The sequence below is a fragment of the Petaurus breviceps genome, unplaced genomic scaffold (assembly GCF_028583685.1).
Source record: "Petaurus breviceps papuanus isolate PSGF00001 unplaced genomic scaffold, PetGlider_PUasm1.0 178, whole genome shotgun sequence".
In the NCBI taxonomy this organism is placed as follows: domain Eukaryota; kingdom Metazoa; phylum Chordata; class Mammalia; order Diprotodontia; family Petauridae; genus Petaurus; species Petaurus breviceps.
The window spans coordinates 3,564,652-3,584,924 of record NW_027185777.1 but is presented as its reverse complement, the minus strand read 5'-3'; the positions used below and the strand labels follow the sequence as shown (position 1 = coordinate 3,584,924).

Here is a 20,273-nt window from a genome sequence, read left to right as displayed (position 1 = left end):
CTGCTTTTTGTCCTGTTGCCTCTTCCTAGCTAAAGGTCAAGAGCGTTGCATTTGAAAAACGCCATTCTTCCGCGTGGGGGGCGAGGGGTGATGGTTTAATTCTAAACTCGAGAAAGAGGTTGAGAAGGTGGGAATTATAAAAAACAATCGGGGGCAAGGCTGTAAGGAGAAACCACACATCACTGAGAACCAGGCAGGGCAGAAGAAAGCGCAGCTTTCCAAGGGACCCAGGGTTCCCCCGCCTTGGGCCCGGGGACCTCGCGGGCTGCACCGGCTTTGGATGGGAGATCCGAGCTGCTCTGCACAGGGCTCTGCCCCAGTCAGCGCTGCTTCTCCTGGCCTCGCCTGCTGAGGACGGACCCACTGGCGGTCCCCCTCTCCCTCCCTCTGCCACGCACAGCCTCGTCCAGCGCAGCAGCCGCCGTCCCTGTGGGCTGCGCAGCCCCGCTGCTGCGTGGAGCAGCGCGGCCCCCCTTCCCCTGTCCACCTCCATCCCCCTTTCCATCCCCGATCTCCGTAGCGCTCCAGGTCGCCCTGCTCCGCCTCTGGCCGTCCTCCCCTCAACGCTGCGATCAGGCCGGAGGAAGGGGAAGAAGCAAAGGCACCGCAGAGCCAGGCCGGGCGGCCACCTGGCTACCAGAGGGCGGTAGGCCCCAGCCGGCCAGGTGCACCCACCGGGAGGCAGAACACCCAGGGGAGGAGCCTGAGAAGCAGCAGCGGAGGAGGAGGAGGAAGGAGATGCAGCTAGACCTCCAGCCTCCGCTGCTGCCGCTACGCCTGAGGGAAGAGAGTGCATCCGTCCTGCCTGGGCTTCTGCTCCGGGAGAAGGAGCGGGGACACTGATTCCCTGGCCCTTTGGGGGAAGGGAGAAGGGAATTCCCATCCTACTCCTCTCCGACCGAAGGACCCCCAGAGAGAAATCCCCCTGGTGGGGCGCACCCCCAGTCGTCACGACGTACAGGTTGCATTCTCCTGCATAACAAATACTGTGCTACTTTGTGGCTAAAGCTCCGTTCTTCGGGCTGTCGCTGAGAGTGCTTTACAAACAAGTAAGTATTCTAGTAAATATTGTGTCTGTTATGCGGTAACGTGGGAATGGTCTTTATGCCATCTTGTGCTATGAAATCACTGGCCAGCCTCGGCATTGACCGTCCTGAATTATCTTTGAGCTCTGTACTCGGGCTAATCCAGGGCGTCTTGCAAATTATGCCCTTAAAATAGAGCAGAAAAAGTGAAGTATTTTCTGGAGGCCTCTCCTTATTATCTCTTAAGACTCCCGTGGGGAAATAAAAATTGGGGGCAGTTTTTACTCCCTTGCCTATTTAGTTCCTGTTTGGAAAACTTCTAGGACATGGTTAAGAAGGATTCTAAAGAACTCTGAAGAATGGGGAAAAAATCTGCTGCAGAATAATTCTTTAATACCTCTCTATGTAAAAAAAAGAAAAAGAATAAAGGGTCGAATTCGACTTCTAGGAACAAGTCGATACATATGAACCTTATGAGGTCTTTCCCCACTCTTGCTTCTTTCCATTTCATTCTACTGGCCTTCATCCTCCTTCATTTCTCTTCCTCCATTGGTTATGTGTATACTTCCCCCATCCCTCCCTCAATGGTCTCAGACCATAACTGTGGAAAGAACACTGGACCTGAGGCAGTGAGGCGCCCCGCATTCAAAGGTGCCTGAGTTACCAATTATCCAAGTGACTTTCTGCAGGTCACTTAAGTCCTCTTATCATGAGCAGCTTCATTTAAATGAGGGGGCTGGGCTAGTAAATGATCTTTGGGCCCCCTTTCAACCCTGGGACCTAAGATCTAAAGAGTCTTTTGCTGCTTTGTGACCTCATGGCTACAGCTGTAGACTTGAAATCCAAGGAAGGACCTGAACCAGAACCATCAGGCTTGTTGGTTTGTGACCCTGGGCAAGTCACCACTTTTTTCAGACTCCATTTTCTCATCTGTAAAATGGGCATAATAATAGCACCTACCTCCCAGGATGGTTGTGAGCATTAAATGAAATAATATATTTAAAATGTTTTGCAAACCTTTATGAATGTTAGCTATTATTATTTTGCAGAATCCTTAGCAATTTAAGATCTTCCAAATCAAACATTATTTCTACATGTTTCTCCCAACCTTTTAACTAAGGGTGGAATCTAATTCTTAAAAGGGAGGAAGGAGGGAGAATCATAATGCAGCCATGATGAGTTTATGAAATCTAAATGTTACAGGTGGGCTAGATGGAAGTAAGTGGGAAAGTTTATTTGCTCTTTGCTTTTTATCTGTGTAGATCAGTGGTATTGTGGGTGGAGCTGGCCTTAGAGTGATAAAGACTTGGGTTGCCCTGGAGAACTCTTAGGGCTCTACATGGAAGAGATCATGCCATTTTCCACTGGTAGAAGAAGCTCCCCACAGTGCTGATGTCACAGGGTCAGTTTAAAATAAGAATTTTCAACTCAGAAGTGAGAATTTAAACGTGTGACAGACATACCCTAACTTGGTATGTCAATTTGTTCTTTGAAAACTCAGGGTTAGGTAAAATAATATTACAGTGGGCAGTTAGTGCTGTAGGAACAATGTTAAAAATCGTAGGAATGGATGGATAATGACACAGTAGGGTCTCATAGCACGGGATGCCTTTGTGGCAAATGATTGACCCAGCTGTCTTGTTTTTTAATACTGAAAGTCTTCTGGCTCCCATAAAATAAAGCTAAATAAAGGGAGAACTTGAGGGAAGCTGGAGAGATGGGGGGCGGGCAGGACAAAGAACATGGAAGAATTAGCTCTGTCACCTTTCTTTGGGTTCTGGGAAGTGACTTGGTGTCAGAAGCCCTGGGTTCAAGACCCAGGTCAGCTATTAGTTGTATGCTCTTCAGGCATCTGTAAAACGAAGGGATTCTGCCATATAATCACCAAGATTATTTACGAATTTAAAATTCTCTCACATGCGTAAAAACTCTTCAGCCACCCTCCTCTTCAGGCAGTATATGTCCAAGTTTCCTGGGGTACACCTTTAGCAACTATTACTAGCCAATTCCCAGGCCACTGTATATGGTGCAGAGAAGTGACCTCTGCATTGGTTGAGGAATTTCCTCACCAGACATTTCCTATACAAAAGAAACCACAGGAATGGTCCAAAAAAGAGCCAGTTGTTTGCTGCCCTAGCAACTCAGATGCAAGGAAGAAAATTATAGATCACCTTTTGAAGCAGATGAAAGAGTACAGACTGACAAGATTTCCTTAGAAAGTGAAAAAGAACCCCAAAACAGAGAATTCAATTCAACAAGCACTCACTAAATTACCTCGATGTACAAGGCACCATGCTGGACCCTGGGGACTGAAAAACAAAATCCAAAAAAAATGGTCCCTAGGTACCTGCCCTCACAGAGCTTACATTCTACTCAGGGAATATAATATTTAAACAGATAAGTAAATAAAGTAGCATTTGAGGAAGGAGAGCACACTAACAATGAGGGGCATCAGAAAAAGCTTGAAATAGCAACTGAAATAGAGGTAAAAAGTAAATATGTTTGAGCTTATAAAAGGCACAGGGCTGGGAAATCAAGTAGGATCACATATTCAGAGCTGGAAGGGTGCTTAAGGCCCCTAGTACAACCCTTTCATTTGACAGTAGAGGAAAGTGACTTGCCCAAGGTTACACAGTCACAAAGAAGTAAAGACAGTATTTGAGCCCAGGTCTTCCTAACTATGTGACCAACTATCTAGCCACTGTACCATACAGCCTCAGATGAAATGCTGAGTGAGGAGAAGAGTAAGCAAGCTCTTTGGCTGGAGGGAAGATTGGGAGAGGGAGTGGTATGGACTAGTAGTATGGAAAGACAGGCTGAAGACAAACTGTAAGGAATTTCAAATGTCAAATCTTCAGGGCAATAAGAAATCACTAATGATTCTTGAGCAAAGGAGTGGTGTTGTTAGACCAGTCCTTTAGCAAGATTTTTTTTGGTAGCCCTGGAAAAGATGTATTTGGAGAGGGTAGATGATAAGTCTAGAGTCTGGACAGAAGACTACTGAAGTTTTCCATGTAAGTGGTAACAAGGAAGGGGACTAAGGCGGGAACTGTGTGAATGTGAAGAAGCCGATGAATTGTAGACATGTCAAAGAAGGTGAAGTGATAAGACATGGCAGCTGATTGGATATGGAATGGAAAAGTTAAGGATGACAATGAGATTGCAAACTTAGTTTTCCTCCACATAGATAGAGGAATTTGGAAAAGGGGAGGCTTTGGAGGGAGAAGTAGAGAAGATGAGTTGGTGTCAAACATGTTTTGTTTGAGACAGGTCCAAGACATTCATGTGGAAATATCCAGCAGACAGCTGGTGAAGTGGGGTTGGAACTCAAAAGAGAGATTGGTGCTGAATATATTGACTTAGCAGTTATTTTCATAGAAGTGATAACTGAATTGTAGAAACTGATAAGATCACCAAGAGAAAGAGAGAAAAAAGAGCCCAAGGGACTCCCACGCTTGGATAGTGAGGTGTGGATCACGAAGAGGTAAGGAGAAAGGGAACAAGCATTCATTAAGCACCTGCTGTGTGCCAGGAGGGGTAGCTGGATGACTCAGCAGATAAGAGTGCTGGGCTTGGAGGAAGACCTGAGTTCAAATCCTTCCTCAGACATTTGCTGTGTGACTTTGGGCAAATCATTCAACCTCTGTTTGCCTTAATCCATTGGAAAAGATAATGGCAAACTATTCCGGAATCTCTGCTAAGAAAACCACATAAGACAGTGTGGTCTACAGGGTCATGAAGAGCTGGACATGACTGAATGACTGAGTGACAACAATATGCTGGGCACTTTGTTAAGGTCTTCACAAATAGTATATCATTTGATTTTCATAACGACCCTGGGAGGGAGGGAGGAAACTAAGGGAAATAGAGGTCTGTCCAAGGTCAGACAACTAGTGAGTCTCTTGAGGTTGGATTTGAACTCAAGCTTTCCTGATTCCAGGCCCAGTGCTCCATCCCCTGAACCACCTAGCTGCCCAGCAAAGGAGACTAGGGAGTAGTCAGGCTAGAAGAGACCCTGAAGTTGTGTCTTGAAAGCAGAGGAAAGAGGATGTATCTGAGAGAAGACTGAGTGATCATTTGAGGTGAAAGGCCCTTTGGTTTTGCAATTAAAAGATCACTAGTAACCTTGGTTGAAGTAGTTTCAGTTGGATGGTGAGGAGTGAAGCCAGATCACAAGGGGCTGAGAAATGAATGGAAAGTGTGGAAGTGGAGGCAATGAGAGTAGTTTTTTTCCCCTCGGTGTTTAGCTATAAAAGGGAAAAAATATAGTCCAATAAATTGAGAGGTTGGGAGGTTGACAAATGGGGAAAACCTAACCATGGACAGGAGCCAGCAGATAGAACTCTTGGTGAAACCATAGACCTTTATGAGGCATTCATTTCCACTTAACAAGCATGTATGTATTCAGCTTCTGCTGTGAGTAAGTCAATGTGCTAGGCACTAGGGATGAAAAATTTAAAATGACAGTTCCTGTCCTCAAAGAACTTACATTCTTCTTAATGAGCAGAAGGCAAGGAGATAACACATATAAATAGATAATTAAATTCAAAGTAAATGACAAAGAGTTGAAATTTAATTGAATTATTTAACCTTATTAGTTCATTCCTTGGTTCACTACCTGGATAGATAATAAGAGTCAAATACCAATTTTAGAAAACCTACAAGACACTGGAGTGGCCATCAGATCATGTGACATCATGTAGTATTTTGTTTTTAGAGAGAGCCCATCTCTACAGATCAATGATCACATCTAACATATGGTATGGGACTCAAGACTTACCGTAGATGGGACATGGAGGTCATAACCATCAGTATTACCCAGGAATTATATTTTTAGCATCCCCTGGAGCATTGAGGTTATGTTCTATACAAGCCAGCTCTGCATAAGCTGGCACTTGCTCATGGTAAAATGGAAGCCAAAAGATACTTGGCCACGTGTATATATCAGATTAAAGAAATTCCATAAGGACCCCTATGAATGCTGACCTTTGTAAAATAGAAAATAAAGATAAAATTGCCTATACAGCAGTGAAGGTGGAATGTCACCTATTAAGTAATGTCCTAGGAAGTGGAGAAAAGTCACACAATGTAAGGTCTGAAGTCTGACTGTAGCTTCTGAAAATATTGATGTTAGTAGTGCATCTGTGTGTTCAAGAGTATTCAGTAACACCACCTTTGAATGTAGAACACCAGAGTCTACACAGAGGCAGGAGTGAGCAGATGTGACATAGGCTCATTCAAAAGTCCATTACAAACTTAATCTGGCTCACTTAGTAGGTGCTTATAAAACATGACAGAGATCTGAGAAGGCCCTGGAGTGTGAAAAGTATGCTGGCAGCACCTGAATCTAAATCCAGCCTTCATTCTTTACTAATTCATTATCTATTTGCTTTGGCTGGGCAAGTCACTTATCCCCCCCTAAGCTTCATTTACTCATTCATGAAATGGAGCCAATAATACTTGAACCACTTAGCTCATAGGAACTCTGTGAGGCTCAGATGGGACATTGTTAACCAATGAGTGCTACGTAAGTTAGTGGGAGAGGCTGGACCTCTAGTTTAATTGTTATTGGGAAGTCCCATGTGGGGAAACTCTCTTTATCAGTGCAGGCTGGCACTCTCTGCAACCTATAGACTCAGAGAGTCACGCAGATACTGAGCAGGTAATAGACCAGGCTGGGAGAAGGCAGGCCTCTGCCACAGAGAAAAAACTCCTGCTTGCCTTGCCGAAGTTGCTGTTTTCTTCTCCTCAGAAAAGCTGTCTGCAGCATGTCTGCTGGATGGGGAATCGTCGCTGCCAGTCACATGAAGATCCAGCACCCCATGCTTTATCTTGGACCCTGTGGGATGGGAGGGGTAATAAGCCTCTGCTTCTCCCCCCTTCATAGGGGACAAAAAGACCTTCTGGGTGATCTTGAATGTACATGAGAGGAGAATGAGTTGTTTTGTTTTTGATTTTTTTTAATCTGTTGAAAGTACAGTAAAGCTTTTAACTGGAGCCCTTGGGGAACAGTGTTAACTTTTCTGGTTAAGCCTAGCTTAGCCAGAGTTTTCTGTGTACCTCCCGTCATGGCAGGTCTCTTTAAAATGTGCAGATGCACTCTGCATAAAGTGTCAGCTTGGTGCCGAAGTGGACAGAGCACTAGACTTGGAGCAGAAAGAACTGAGTTCGAATCGGATTCACACAGCAGCTGAGGGACTTGGGGTGAGTCACTTAAACTCCATCTCAATTTCTGCAGCTGGAAGGAGGGAAAACTATAGTTACCTCCCTTTACTGGGCTGTTGTGGGTATCCCAGGAATTGTTACACATAAAGCACTTGGAAGCTTTAAACTGCTGTATGAATGTAACCATCGTCATTATTAGAGCACCCTCCCAACCAAAGTCTTCATAATAATGCAGGTCGACAGAACTCCCTCCGCAATAACCCTATGTGAGGATTGTTACTCCCATCTTGCAGATAAGAAAACAGAATATTGTACAGGTGGTATAACCTGCCTGAAGCTCATAAAACCAGTGAGCATCAGTCATGATTTAAACCCAGGTTTCTGGTAGAACCTAGCTTGCTTTCCATTATATCTTGCAGTATCCTTCGGCTTTGTCAAAACATAACCATACTGTATCCTAACGCCCCTCCACACCCCACCCCCAGTCCCTTCAGACAAGGTTAGGATCATAGATTGGAAGATTTAGAGCTGCAAGAAACTGTTTGGTCCAATCTCCTCATTTTACAAGTGAGGAATCTGAGATACTCACACAGTGTGAGAGATGCCAGTCACCACATTGGCTCAACTTGGGAACCTACTTTCTGCTTCTTGATACCCCTCACCTGCCATATTCTGCCAGATGTGGCCTCCATCTAAGAAGACTTAAGCCCCACTGGCTTCCCCTACCCATCCCCCAGCTGCTCACCCAGAACAGAAAGGATGATTCCTAGCTTTATCTGTGTCCTCTGTTTCCCACTCCACTGTCCCTGCCAGCTCAAAACTCTCTCCACCTGGCATCTGGCACCCCTATTTCCTCCCAATTTTAATTTCCGTTGGAGAAGGCAGCTCTCATTTTCTCTGTCCCTAATTCTCCCACCCCCATCCTCATCTCTGAAATTCTTGTGAAACCACAGACCCAAATAACATCATTTCACCTAACATCATGTTTTTGTGGCATCAACTAAGGATGTTAAGCAAGGTATTACCTGTATTGGAATGCCTTCACACTTTAGATGTTAACATACTAAACGTGGTATAATGGAAAGAGAACTAGATTTAGAATCAAAAGATTTCAGATCCCAGCTTAGATGTTATCTCTATAACTTCTGACAAGGCAATTAACCTTGGGGGAGGAGAGAAGGGAAAATTTCTGCAATAAAATTATAGAATATTAGTCTGAATGTATGCATACAAATCCCAGGAAGCACACTGGAAGTGCCTTCTCATGGATAGATCTTATATTTTTTTCTGGTCATTTGACTTTTTTTTTCTTACTAAAAGATGATTGTTTTAAAAAAGATAATTTTTGATAATTGAGTATTCCAGCGGGTTCAGTTAAGTAAAATGTAACTATACTATAGTTTTATTTCTTCCCTTGAGATTATGTATAGAATGAACCAAAGGAACTTTTTAAAGAATTTAGGTATATGTGTACAAACCATTAAGAAATTTACCTAGAACCATAGATATCTTGGAGGCCAGCCCTCTAGTCCAATCTAGTCCAACCCTTTCATTTTTTACCAATGAAGAATTCTTTATAATAGCTTGCAATTTTGGAATTTTAGAAATTGATATTGTTACAATAATGTATTTGCATGTGATTCTTGTAATTTATAAATGCCTCAGTAGTTCAGATTATTAATGATTTTGTGTGGCTGGATATTTGTGTCTCAGATGCCAATCACAACCCTTTTCTGAACCTTATTAGGCAGGGCCTTAGGTGACAACCATACTGCTAATAATCACTGGGCCTGCACTAAATGCTTCCTATTCTTCTCCACTTCTTGGCCTTCTGGCTTCCTTTGTGTCCCAGCTAAAATCCTACCTTCTGCAGGAAGCCTTTCCCTCTAAGTCTAGTATCTTCCTTTGGTTAATTATCTCTAATTAGTCCTCCACATGGCTTATTTGAACATATTCCTTCGCATATTGTCTTTCCCATTAGATTGTGAGCTCCCTGAGGGCAAGGACTGTTTTTTGCTTTTTTTTTTTTTTGTATCCCCATTGCTTAACCCAGCACCTAGCCCTTGGGTGGTGCTCAACAAATGCTTATTGGCTGACTAGAAAGAAGCCTTTTCACATGGTGCAGGGCCCACCAAAGTTTATGCTCCAGTCACAGAGAGGCTGGGGTGAGACATCAGAGTAGGACTTTAGTAGAGGAATTTTAAAACTTAAATTTAGGGGAAAATATTTCAAGTGAAAATGTGTTATAAATTACCAAAAAATTTTGGCAGAGTCAGTACATTTCATAATATGACTTTCATAGATTTTAAACTGTAAATAAAAAGCCAAGTAATACAATCTTACTTTAGCACATCACATTTCTTATTTCCCAAAATGAAATTCACTCTTGTTCTTGCTTTATAGAAAGTGACTCACTTGTTAATAGACTTCTTCCCATAGGTCCACAAATCCTTTACTAAGATATTAAATTAACTTAAAATTAGTTTAATGTCACAGGTGTAAAAACTCACTTCATGTGATGGGTACAAAAAGGCATTCAGCTCTAGCATAGCCCCAAAATTACCTTGCTCCAAATCACCATCTACCCAAAGGAAACTGTATCAGAAAACAATTCAGTGAGTGTAGGGTTTATCAACCTACATTAGAAAATCCCAGAGTAACATGCCCCCCAATCTCCCCTAATTATTTGAGGAAACGCATTCAGTACCCCAAGTCAAAAGGTGATTCTTCCCTCTTAGAGGCTTGCATTCGAATAAGCTTAGGAAAACACTGCCGCACATTGAAAGCTTTTCCCAGTGTCTACAGCACATTGAACTGAGGCTAGTAGTAGCTAAAACTCACTTAACTTGAGTTGGATCTCAAAATAACACTTTAATGGATCGTGAGTAGTTTGACTGAGAACCCACCGCAAGCTTGGAAAATGACACATGGAAATGCCTAAAAGCAGGAGTGGCAGGACAATGCAAACTCATATTTATGGGATGCAATGAAATTTGTAAAACACTCTCATCATCAGGATTGTAAAGTTAAGAAGCACAATATGATTATCTCCATGTTACTGAAGGTCTTAGGAGATTGGATGGTTTGTCCATGAGCACACAGCTAGTAAGTCCATGAGGCCAGATTTGAAGGCAAATGTTTTGTCAGCCTCATGCAGCCTTATGCATCATCAGGAAGAAACAAGATCAGAGGATGGCAAGTAATCCAATTTGGCTAAAACAAAAACTGAGAAGGTGGGTCAGAGCAAGATTTCAGAGGGCCTTAAATACCAAATGAACAACGTTTATATTTTATATTGTAGGCAGTGGGGAGCCACTGAAGATTTTTGATGAGGGGAAATCACCTGTAATAAAACATACATCATGATGGTTATAATGGCCATGGGTGAAAGATAGATTGTAGAGGGGCAAATTCGGAGTAAGGGAGTTCAGTTCAGAGGCTGTTAAAAAGGTCTAGGTGAGAGGTAATGAAGACCTGAACTGGAAGGCAGGAAATAATTGAGAAAGGAGTGGATTGGCAGCAGGCTGTATTTCAGAAGCCAGTTACTAGGATTTAGCAACTGCCTTGCTGGTAATAAGTAACAGGGGAAGATGAAGGATGACTCAGGTTTCAAGTTTAACTGACTGGAAGAACAGTATAATGCCATCAACTGGAAACACCACAGAAGACAATTAGGAGGAGGGCTGGTTTCCAGGAGGAAGTTTGTGATTTTGAAGGTCAGCAGACAGAGATGGAACACCAGAGCTAAGGGGAGAGGTCAGAGCTGGAGACAGAGAGGAGGAAGAGGAGCCAGGGAAGGTGACAGAGAAGACATGGAAAGGTTAGAGGAGAACCAGGAGACCAGTGTCATGGAGGCAGGCCCGGGGGGAAAGCAGATGTCTAGCAGGACAGCTAGGATCCCATGCTTCACAAGACTGACTCGTCCTTATCTTCTCCAAGACAGGCTCTCCAATTAGATGTGTGGAAAAGGCAAGGACATAGATGCCTGTAATCCATTTCTCTGCCCCTTCACCTCAAACCCCAACCCCAGACAAAAAGCTCCTTCATATATCTGTAGACAGTTGTTGGAGGTAAACACGGTGATTAATTGTGGTTTCCTCTTGTAGTATTACTAAATTTAGTACTCATGTCAGTTTTAAAATTGAAAATTAATTTGCTTATGCTGTAGCTATAGTTTCCAAGTTAATTTTTTTTTGGGGGGGGGGGTTGAACTAAAATTTCCTGTGTCAAGATTTCGATTTTAGATGCAAGATGTTAATATCATTTTTAGAAACATCGTAATGACTAACATTTAGAGATGAATTAAATTAAGGTTGCCTTCAATCAATCAATGAGTAAACATTCATTAAGAGCCTACTATGTACCAGGCACTGTACTATGCCTTGGGAATACACAAAGATGCAAAAGACAGTCCCTGCCCTCAAGAAGCTTACAATCTAATGGGGAAGACGACATGCAAACAAATAGAAAGCAAGTTATATATATATATATATATATATATATACTTGTAATAAATAGGAAATAGTTATCAGAGGGAAAGCCCTAGAATTGAGAGGGTTTGGGGAAGGCTTCCTATAGAAGGTGGGACTTTAGCTGGGACTTAAAGGAAGCCAGAAAAATCAGTAGTCCAAGAGAAGGACAGTTAAGTTCTGCACAAATACTCTGTCTCTCAGATAAATGTAGTTCTCTCCCCTCCCCCATGCATAGTGTCGTACCTTTAGTGAAGAAAGGGACCTTCTATCATTAGCCACAACCACATGGTTATTATTATGGTTAAAAGGTTCAATGAGAATTTGTTGTAAGAAATACAATGTAAATGAAGCCCAAACGAGTTAGATCATAATTACTCATTAATACTTATAAGTGTTATAGTATAAAAAGGTGCTAGTGGATGACTGTTAGTTGGTCCTAATACAATTTAGCCTGCTTATGTAGTAATTGCTAGCATTTGTACATATAACACCTTAAGGTTTGCAAAGTGCTTTATATATTTTTATTATTTGATCTTTATTAAAAACCCTGTGTGGAAGTTGCTATTGTTAGCCCCATTTTATAGATGAGGAAATTGAAGCTGAAAGAAATAAAGTAACTTGCTCAGGGACACATAGCTTAGTAAATGTGCATGGTAAGATTTGAACTCATGTCTTCCTTATGCACTGTTCTACCCACTTACCATGATTATACTGTGATTTACAGAAAGCACTTGAACTTGCTTTATGAAAACTTTCACATTCCACATGTGGCTATTATATAACATGGAAAAGCCTTTTTTTTTTTGAGGCAGCTGGACAATGCAGCGGGTAGAGCGCTGAGCAGGAAGTCAAGAACACATATGGCCTTAGATTTGGACTTAGACACTCACTAGCTGTGTGACTCTGGGCAAGTCACTTAGCCTCTGTTTGCCTGTTTCCTCAACTGTAAAATGATGATAATAATAGCGCCCACCTCCTGGGGTTGTTATGAGAATCAGAGGATATATTTGTAAAGCACTTAGCACAGTGCCTAGAACTGAGTAGGTGCTGTATAAATTCACAAGACTGACTCGTCCTTATCTTCTCCAAGACAGGCTCTCCAATTAGATGTGTGGAAAAGGCAAGGACATAGATGCCTGTAATCTATCAGGGAAGGCATATACATTTTAAAATTTAAGCAAAATAAGGCTAAAGAGAATAAATATAAAATAATAAAAGGTAATTAGGAAGAGAAGGGAGTAGCATTATTTTTCCATTTTTAAACTCCTCTAACATGGACGCTGCATGAATTCATCAGAAGAGCACTCAAGACTAGGCCTGGGGTTCTTAGTGTGAGTCCATCAGTCTCACTGCCAGAAACAGTTTGTCCTACGTCCTAAAATTTGTCCTCACAAAAAAAAGGGAATTAACCAGTTTTTGAAGCCCTGAGGAGTGGCTGAGGGGAGGAGGAGGGATTTTCTGGTGCCTGTATTCCTCAGCTTAGACTTCTGTACCAAGCCAGGGTAAATCTGATCGTTGCCAATCCTCTTGGCATACATACTGTGAAAACTGTTTTGTGAAATGGAATTTATACCAAGAAATAAGACAATAGTAGTCGCATTATCCTCCCTATCATCCAAGTCGTTCCCCTTCTCCCCTTCACTCCTCTGCTTGCGGAGGGTTAAGTCCCTAAAGTAAGTTCTTGATTTGTTTACTTTCAGGTCATGAGGTGCTAACTGAGCCTTGAGGAAGCCTGAAAAGGGCAGAGCAGCTGGAAACCTGCGTGGGATCTTTACTCACTTTGTTTCCTTAACTTCTTTTAGGCTGCTTCCTCACCTTTAAAATGGGGATAATCATTTACCTCACAGCGTTGTGAGCATCAAATGAGGAAAATAGATGTAAACGAGTTTTGCAAACTTTAAAGACTTAAAATCTTAATTTTAACTAATCTCATTAATAACAAGTATTAACCATAGGTATCCTTATCACCAGAACAGGTTCCCTTCTCAAGCTTCTTACTTAATATTAAAGAGTAACATGGACAGTAGGGAGAAAATGACTTCTTAAAGGTGCATTTACTAATTTATTAGACAGACTAATTCCAGAAGGTCAATTTCAGGTGTACAGAAATAGATAATTCCTGCTTTGTGTTTCACAAAGGCAAAAAAGGACACATTTCCCACTGTTTCATAATACTCAAACTCAGGCTATGCAGTCCATTAAAGTGTTGGATCCTTTGGAGTGGGACACATCAGCCATTAGCATTACAAGAAATTATGTAACAGGGAAAGCAAAGAGGATTTTAATTTGAAAACACAGGTGCTCTTTCTGGGCAGCCTGGCTTATTTTCTTAAGCTGAATTATTAAAAACAGTAAACTTGCACATTCAGATCATCACTCAGAAAGAAAAAAAAAGTATCTGACTTACCCCCAAAAGAAAACCTCGTTGTGATTTTTATGTTTAGGAAATGAAAATGAGTGAAGAAGCTTTATATCTTTTGGGTATATTTTAATGCATCGTTGCAAATGACTTCCCTAATAGAACTATGAGATGTTTTGTTAGCATCGACAAGAAAACCAAGTGGACATCTGAAGAATGCTGCAGTTTAGATGCCTATTTATATAGAAGAAAATAGCTAATTCCTTAACTAAAGTGCTCAGAGATGTGAAACCTTGGCCTTCTCTTGGATTTTTCAGCGATGAAAAAGTGTATCTCCCCATCCTTCATACTCTGATTCTCAGGACCCTTAGAGGCTAAGCAATTAGAGAGGTACAAGGAGACCTCAAGGTGTATCTCAACCCCAAGAAGAAGTCATCATAATAACAATAATAATTACTTTGGGTAACTAAGTGAAGAAATGAATGAGTAGAATATATTAACTGCTTACTTTGTGCCTAGCATTTTGCTGAGTACTAGGGGATACAAATGAAAAAGCCAAGTCTTGCTGTCAAGAAGCTTACATTCTAATGGGGGAGTGATGGTCCGGGAAGGGAATTGTGGTTTGTGAAATCACTGCATACCATTTCTAGAGGCTGTGGTAGTGGTGATCTGATTACAATTCTCAGCCCAAGAGGCTTAATGGGTAAGAGCATCAGTTGAGCATAAGAGCAGAAAATGGTGGAGATGAGAAAGTCTCTGGAGTGCAGAGCCCACTGACTTTAGCTCCTCCCAGAGGCTTCTGCCTCTGGCTCTGTCTTAGGGCATGAAAGGAATGTGTTAATTGCCAATTAAACACAGCTGAACAGATATTCTAGCCCTATTGTCAGAAAACAGTGCCATAAATACAGCCTCACTCCAGAGCCTCAGGAATTGGCCCCTCTGTGCATATATCAAACTGGCCATTTGCCACAGTGATCATCACAAGGGATAGGCAAAGAGTCACCAGAAAGAAAACAGGCCTGGGAAACTCACTCCCAGCAGTTGGGGAGGACAAAGGAGAAGTGGCAGGGATTGTGGTCTGATATTTCTGGAAGTACCAAGTGTATGACAACTGGGGAGGTGGAAGGGCTGAAGGGATGCATTTCTGCTTCTCAGCTTATCCCAGAGAATGAAGTATTCCAAGAAAGAATGGAAGAGGCATTCCAAGGGGGACGGGGAGGGGAACCAAAGGAAAAGAGACAGGGGAATTTTAACTTTTATAGGATAGAATAATGTGACAGAGAAGACAGGGAAGGTCTTAACAACTGAACATTTGGAACTAAGTAATGGGTATAAGGCCCTCACTAAATACAGGGGAGATGGACTGCCTCAAGAAGAAGCTCCTTTTTTTTTGGAGAGCCATTGGGGTTAAGTAACTTGCCCAAGGTTACACAGCTGTTAAGTGTCTGAGGCTGGAACCGAACTCCAGAACTGAACTCAGGTTCTCCTGACTCCGGGGCTGGCGCTTTACTCACTGTGCCATCTAGCCTCCCAAGAAGAAGCTTCTTGAATGATGATGTGAATCTTCATCATATCACACTACCTAACATAGTGTTTCCTGATACCAACAGCTACTCCCTTCTCTTCCTAATTACCTTTTATTATTTTATATTTATTCTCTTTAGCCTTATTTTGCTTAAATTTTAAAATGTATATGCCTTCCCTGATAGAATATAAGTTCCTGGAGAATTGGAATTTTGTATGTTTCCCTGGTGCTTAGCACAGTGCGTGGTATATGGAAGGTGCTTAATAAATGCTTGTTATTGAGTAACACAGATGAAAACTACACTGGCAAAAATGTGGAGATTAGCGAATATTATGCATGCAAGTAAAACATTTTTGACACTTTTAAGGCTTATTATTCTACCTACAAATTTAGTTATTTAGTTTATATATATATGTATATATTTATATATAGTTTATATATACATATATATATATATATTTGCTTTTTGGAGGGCAGTTGGGGTTAAGTGACTTGCCCAGGGTCACACGGCTAGTAAGTGTGTAAAGTGTCTGAGGCCAGATTTGAAATCAGGTCCTCCTGACTATTTAGTTATAATTTTTAACTCAAATCACCATCCAAGAATTAAGATTGGTCTTACCATTATCCCCATATGTTTGGAAGCTAAACAGACAGATGGGTAAAATGTGACTATGCCATATAAAGAAAGGTGGGAAAGCTCTCTTGAGTTTTTTCTGTCTGAACATGGACCTTCTCCAGAGTTCCCTTCTCCCAACCCTCCTTTCCACTCTCCATCCTCCCCTTAGTGCCTGACATTTCCCAGGCTTTCCCCTCCTCCCTCAATTTCCCATGCTGAAATCTTTCTCTTCTAACTCAGCTGCTACCTTCTCCAAGAAGTTTCACAGGATCCCCTCCCCCAGGTGAAGTGATCTCTCCATCCTAAAACTTGCCATAGCACTTTCTCACCTCTTCTTTGCCCTCATAACACCTTGTCTTGTATTATAAGTTTCTGTCAGTATCTCATACCCACCATATGTTTATACACTTCTCGAGAGCAGAGAATGTTTGAGTCTCTGTTTGTCCCCAGCTTCTAGCATGGCATTTTGTATATAGTATGCTCTTGGTAAATGTTGGGGGAATGGAATGATCAAGAAAAGGGGGAAAAGTCCAATTATTATGTGATGTAGTCTGTAATGAAACCACACTTTTAAAAGAGCTTGAAGCAGATAATTTGCTGTTAAAATAGTGACTTATTCTGTACCAACAGATGTTCAATAGAAGTGAATTTGACATAGATATGAAGTTTACTCACTCAAGAGTAAAACCTGTCTTTCATCTATAATCATTTTAAAAGAATTTTTTCTGAAATTTATTTCCTTTTTCCCCACCTTCTTAAGCAGAGTATACAGGCCATAGTTTGTATTTCCTTGATGATGCAGGGTGATTCTTGTTACCACCAATTATTGCAGTGGTCCATAATATAGAGTGTAATACAGAGATGTCACACTGCCCAAGGGCCACATGTAGCCTACAACATTCCCCAATGTGGCTCAGACCTGATTAAAATGTAATTGGGAAATATGTAGTTTTCTAAGTCAACATACAGCTTGCAGGGATCTTTATGGATGGTTTAGTGACCGCTGTTTCTCTTTGAGCTTGACACGACCAGAGTAGTACATGCAGTAGCTACCAGAGTATATAGGATCATATTCTAAATAAAGATGGTCTACTGCCTTTTTCATGATTCTTGTATCTGCATTTTATAGTTGTTATTTTTCCCCCAGCCCCTTTCTGGATGTCAGCTGTTAATTCTTGTTTCTGTTAGTTTACCCATTTGTCCTGGGCCTTCTCATACACTATGTCTGGGAAATCAGATAATTGTGCTTGTCACAACTGTATAAAAATAAGTCAGTAGGCTCATGGCATCTCCTGCAGTGCCAAAGCTTGTGGGTTTCAGTGCATCAGCACTGTGACAGCTATTTCAGATAGCCAAAGGCCTATTTTATTTCTAGGATCTTGACTTTGTTCCCAGATGAATTAGAGTGGCCTAAATTCAGTCTTACTCTATGTGGAGCCGCTTTAAAGTTCTGGCTCTCAGTGACTTTAAACTGTTTTCTTTTCTTTTCTAGGTTATTACTATACAAGTCTTCAAATCATGGAATCCATATCAATGATGGGAAGCCCTAAGAGTCTTAATGAAACATTTTTACCTAATGGTATAAATGGTATCAAAGATGCAAGTAAGGTTACCATAGGTATAATTGGAAGTGGAGATTTTGCCAAATCTCTGACTATTCGACTTATTAGATGTGGGTATCATGTGGTTATAGGAAGTAGAAACCCCAAATTTGCTTCAGAATTCTTTCCGCATGTGGTTGATGTCACCCATCATGAAGATGCCCTCACAAAAACAAATATAATTTTTGTCGCAATACACAGAGAACACTATACCTCTTTGTGGGATCTCCGACATCTTCTTGTTGGTAAAATCCTGATTGATGTTAGCAATAACATGAGGGTAAACCAGTACCCAGAATCCAATGCAGAATATTTGGCTTCACTGTTCCCGGATTCCTTCATTGTGAAAGGATTTAACGTGGTCTCAGCGTGGGCACTCCAGTTAGGACCCAAGGATGCCAGCAGACAGGTACGCATTTTTTTTGGAGGAGAGATGTAACATGTGGGTGTATGGACATATGTATACTGATTTTCAGATTCCTACCAAGTACTGACACTTCACTGAACCCTAAATGGCGGCCATAAGTTTTTAACCAGCAGTTTCCTGACTCTATAAAGGCACATCTCCACCGCCAAAGCAAAGAGCTGAGGCAATTATTATTTGCCTTTTCCCTGAGGCATGCAGGTAATTCAAGAAAAGGCAAGTTTTGGGGTCTGAGTTCCCCAGCCAGTTGCTTCAGTTCTCCATTTCACTTTGATTGAGATAAATTGGTTTCATAGTGCATCAGTCATTACATTGTTTATGAGAGATCAGTGGGTCTATAAAACATGAGTGTGCACAGCCCGCCTCTACATATTTTAAAGTGCCCAAACTGGAACCTGCAGGTGTTAGAATACTACCTAAAAGCCAGGTAAGCCTCCCATACTCCTTTGAGGCTGCTGTTATTATTATTGAGGGGCCTATGCCTATGCCCAAGCTCCACATACTTCAAGGAATTTTTGTTCCCAGTTCCAGATGTAGTCAGTAGGTCTGTTTAGTAAATGTAGTATTCTAGATGCAAGGTATACTGTGCAGCACAGCCAAATAAGTAGAAAAGAATCGGTACGTAATGCAATGATTTGGTTTTGTCTGGGCCTGTAATTTCATTAGTATTGATCACAGGTGTCAAACTCCTAGCCCCTGCCCGTGTACCACCAAAATTCCACAGTGCTCTGACCCAGATTTAAATATAATTGGGAAATGTTTAACAAAATAAAAAAATTTACAACGTAGATAATGTTAATTTGTAGTTTCTGGGGTGGCTAGGTGGCGCAATGAATAGAGCACCGGCCCTGGAATCAGGAGGACCTGAGTTCAAATGTGGCCTCAAACACTTAATACACACACACACACACAAAAAAAAAAAAAAAAACTAGCTGTATGCCCTTGGGCAAGTCACTTAACCTCAATTGCCCTACCTTCCCTTCTCCCAAAAAAAAAAAATTTGTAGTTTCTGAGTCAAAAAACATGCAGGAATCCATTTCTATTTGAATTTTATACCACTGGTGTAGACAATTCCCAGAGAGGAAATTCCTTCTACCAGTGCAACTCCTGGTGTTAGCTGTCTAGGAGTACTGAGAGAATAAGTGATTTGCCCAGGGTTACACAGCCAGTAGCTGTAAGAGATAGGCATTAAACACGGGCCTCCCAGGCTTTTGGCCAGCTCTCCATATGCTGCAAATATTGCCTCTCATAATATAGTGTGATAGAGGAAATAGCACATGTAATTCTGGAAAATGCATGTACTTAGGCCAGGATATCTACCCTCTGTGTCAGGGACCCTCTGTCCTTGGACAAGGGTTGACCTCCCATGTTATGGGCTTTATGGATGGTTCTACATCACTTATACCATAACAGTCCAGTCCTAGAGCACCATTTCTTTGCACCATAGCCTGAGAATTCTGGTGGTCTAACCTCTGGCATGATATCTAGTATGTTCAGTCCTAAAAGGTCTGGGACCAGTGAAAGACCCCATAGAGAATACCACCTCCCTACGCACTCCCCAACTCTTAAAACTACCGCCATGCCCTCAGCTATCCTGGATTACAGTTGGGCTACCCTTCATCACACAGCTGCTGTCACCCCAAAGGCGTAATAAATTGTAATATGGTCGCAGGAGATGAGCTCACAGAACTGGCTTGCACCATCCTGTGCTCTAGCTTTGCTAGCACCTGAAGCAGCATGGCTATTCCTCAACAAGCTACTCTAGCTACATGGTGTCCTCTGCTACATCACATCATGTGGGAACCCCAAATTTGTGCCTTTTAAGGCTGCTTTGTTTACTTCTACTCGGGTTAAGGTTCATCTCTCCACTGCCCTTCATTCAAAATAGAAACAACTGAATGGCCACTGCAACAGTACTTCCGCTCTTAGACTTCTATCTCCCAAATAGTTTATTAAACCCTTCTACAGTGAACAATATCTTGCACTCACATTTTGGTTTTCACTTTTCATTTTTCCTAAGCTATCTCCCTACACCATGGTACCAACTGCAGATACCTCCTGAGGGGAGTTAAAGATAGGACAAGCC

At 41.8% G+C, this 20,273-nt stretch overlaps 1 protein-coding gene across 1 annotated transcript in view; it reads left to right on the top strand.

Moving 5' to 3' along the window:
* Nucleotides 1–549: 549 nt before the first annotated feature.
* Nucleotides 550–20,273, top strand: part of STEAP2 (STEAP2 metalloreductase) — a 38,366-nt gene continuing 18,642 nt past the window's right edge. The window contains exons 1-2 of the mRNA XM_069086192.1: nt 550–1,049; nt 17,655–18,172. Coding sequence (XP_068942293.1) covers nt 17,681–18,172 — 492 coding nt within the window. The 5' untranslated portion in view covers nt 550–1,049; nt 17,655–17,680. The remainder of the gene's footprint in view (nt 1,050–17,654; nt 18,173–20,273) is intronic.